Here is a 2,615-nt window from a genome sequence, read left to right as displayed (position 1 = left end):
GCATATTTGGGGATCTGAATATGCATTTTGAGAGTTTGAGAACCGGCATGACACTACGAGCTTAAGTTCGAGGGCTAGCGGTGCATTTTTAGTCTTATATTTAGGTACATAGCAAATACTATAAATATAAAAAAGCAAAAACGGCATACATTTTGGAGGGGAGTAGTTGATGGTCTTTTGGTCGTTGAGAAATGTAGATTGGTCCTGTAGTTGCCCGTTGGTTTCCCCTAATGAAAAATATCAAAAATTATGCTATAAAACCCTCGGTAACCAGGGCGGGCCTACTTGGTATTCAAGGGTATTCATTGAATACCAATTATTTTTTAAAAAAAATCAAGTATATATAGTCATATACATGTATATGTATTGAAAAAAATGAAAAAATAGCACTCAGACCACATTCCTTCTTCAATGGGCCAAGCAGCCCAAAAACTACCCACTAACGGGCCTAAACTTTGCCCATCCATGACCCACAGCCCACTGGAACATCTCCTTCCCAGGCCTGCTGCTGCTCCTTCCTGCTCCGTCACCTTCACACGACTAGGCATAGGCAGCCGGCGCTTGCTCGAGCATACCGGGAGGAAATCCTATCCCAGTTTTTGCGGCGGCGCGGGCGGCGGCAGGCAGAGCCGAGGGGCGGCGCGCAGCAGGAAGAAAACGGGCGGCGGCAACAGGCCGGCAGCCTGGCAGGCGGCGCAGACTAGCCACGGCCGGCAGCAGGCGGGCTCCGCAGTAGCAATGCTGTACTGCCAGGCGGGCGCCGCGGGCCTGACTGGGCGTCGGCCGTCGGGCCGTCGGCAGGGACACCTCGGCGGACGGCGGCACACGGCACGCGCGGCACTGCACCGCAGTAGGAATTTTGTGGCCGTGATTGCTATTTCTTCAATGAATTTGTAGCTACGAGGAGGTAGCTTGAATAATTTTAGTTTGCAGGCCTGAAACATGAAGAGGAAGAAGGGGGGCAGTGCTACCACTGATTTGATATCTTTCTTGCAAAAAGCAGCGGCAAAGAAGAAACAGTCTAAAGCTAAAAATGTTCTTCCATCTACCAACAAAAGTCAGATGCAATTGGTGGTATTTCAAGGGCAAAGTGACAGTGGTACTAAAAAAATAGCATAGAACCACCTGAACCAGTGAGAGGTGATGAAGGCCAGCAAGCCGGAACCCCAATAATAGAAGATGAACACAGTGACAGTGGCACTAGAAGAACAAGCATAGAACCACCTGAACCAGTGAAAGGTGATCAAGGTCAGCAATCTAGAACCCTAATAATAGAAGATGATGAACCTATGTCCATGGATGAAACTGAACCCAGTGATAGAGACAATGATGAGTATAGCATTGAGCATGATCCTGGATTAAGGCCTCCTATCTCAAGCTATTTTGTCAATGATCGAAATTCAGTTAGAAGGGCATACATTGCATTGGGGCTGTGTCAACCAAAAATGAAAAGGGAGGATTTTCCGCAACATAATTGAGGAGGTATGCGCCGAGTCCAACCTAAGTGGTTTTTTGAGTTCAAATGGCTGGAGTATAGTGTGGATAAAGGTGCTTCATTTTGCTTTGTTTGCTATTTGTTCAAAGATAGCACAAAATTTGCTGGTGGAGATGCTTTTGTTGATGGAGGGTTTCGAAATTAGAATATGAAAACCAGAATCAAGAGGCATGCTGGTAATATCAATAGTGCCCATAGTGAAGCTGAAGACAAGTACAATATGTTCATGAGACCTAAAGCACTCAATTCGTGAATCTATTGCTTCAAACACTACACAGTTCAAGACTAATTTTCTTGCCCGCTTGACATGATCACTTAAGTGCATAAGATTTCTTTTGCGTCAAGGGTTGGCTTTTCGTGGTCATGATGAGACAAAGGGGTCAAAAAATGCAGGGAAATTTCAGAGAACTTTTGGCATGGTTGGCAGGGAATTTTGAAGAAGTTAATAAGGTGGTTCTACAAAACGCTCCACTTAATTGTCAAATGATAGATCACAAGATTCAGAAGCAGCTCATTGCTTCTTGTGCTCATGAAACAACCAAATTTATTATAGAGGAACTTGGTGATGAATGATTTGCCATTCTTGCTGATGAGTCTAGTGATGCATACCAAAATAAACAATTGGCTCTTTGCTTGTGTTATGTCAATAAAAAAAGGGGAACCTGTTGAGCGGTTTCTTGGCCTTGTACATGTTGAAGATACTACATCATTGACACTTAAAAAAACAATTCAGTCCTTACTTATCAAATATCAATTGCCTTTATCCAAGGTACGTGGTAAAGGGTATGATGGAGCTAGTAATATGAAAGGTCATGCTAATGGTTTGAAGAAATTAATTATGAAAGAGTCTCCTTCTGCATATTATGTTCATTGCTTTGCCCATCAACGTCAGTTAACCCTTGTAGCTGTTGCTAAAGAGAATATTGATGGTCAATGGTTTTTTTGGCAACTTGCATATTTGTTGAATGTTCTAGACATGTCTTGCAAGAAAATCTGCGTGGTTCGCATTGCTCAAGCTGAATATATGATTGAAGCATTGAAATTGGGTGAAATTGAAACTGGCCAAGGATTGAATCAAGAGATGGGCTTAGCAAGACCAGGTGATACACGTTGGGGATCT

At 43.6% G+C, this 2,615-nt stretch overlaps 1 protein-coding gene across 1 annotated transcript; it reads left to right on the top strand.

The window, feature by feature from the left end:
- The first annotated feature begins 864 nt into the window (after positions 1-864).
- LOC120713415 lies at positions 865-2,276 on the top strand. Its single transcript, XM_039999385.1, has 2 exons — positions 865-1,099; positions 1,150-2,276. Exons 1-2 carry the CDS (start codon positions 943-945, stop codon positions 1,476-1,478), a joined length of 486 nt encoding a protein of 161 aa, XP_039855319.1. The 5' UTR covers positions 865-942; the 3' UTR covers positions 1,479-2,276.
- Positions 2,277-2,615: the final 339 nt, after the last annotated feature.

Source organism: Panicum virgatum, chromosome 6K (assembly GCF_016808335.1).
Source record: "Panicum virgatum strain AP13 chromosome 6K, P.virgatum_v5, whole genome shotgun sequence".
Lineage (NCBI taxonomy): Eukaryota > Viridiplantae > Streptophyta > Magnoliopsida > Poales > Poaceae > Panicum > Panicum virgatum.
Note: the sequence above shows the minus strand (reverse complement) of the source record. Positions and strands in the feature narration are given on the sequence as shown.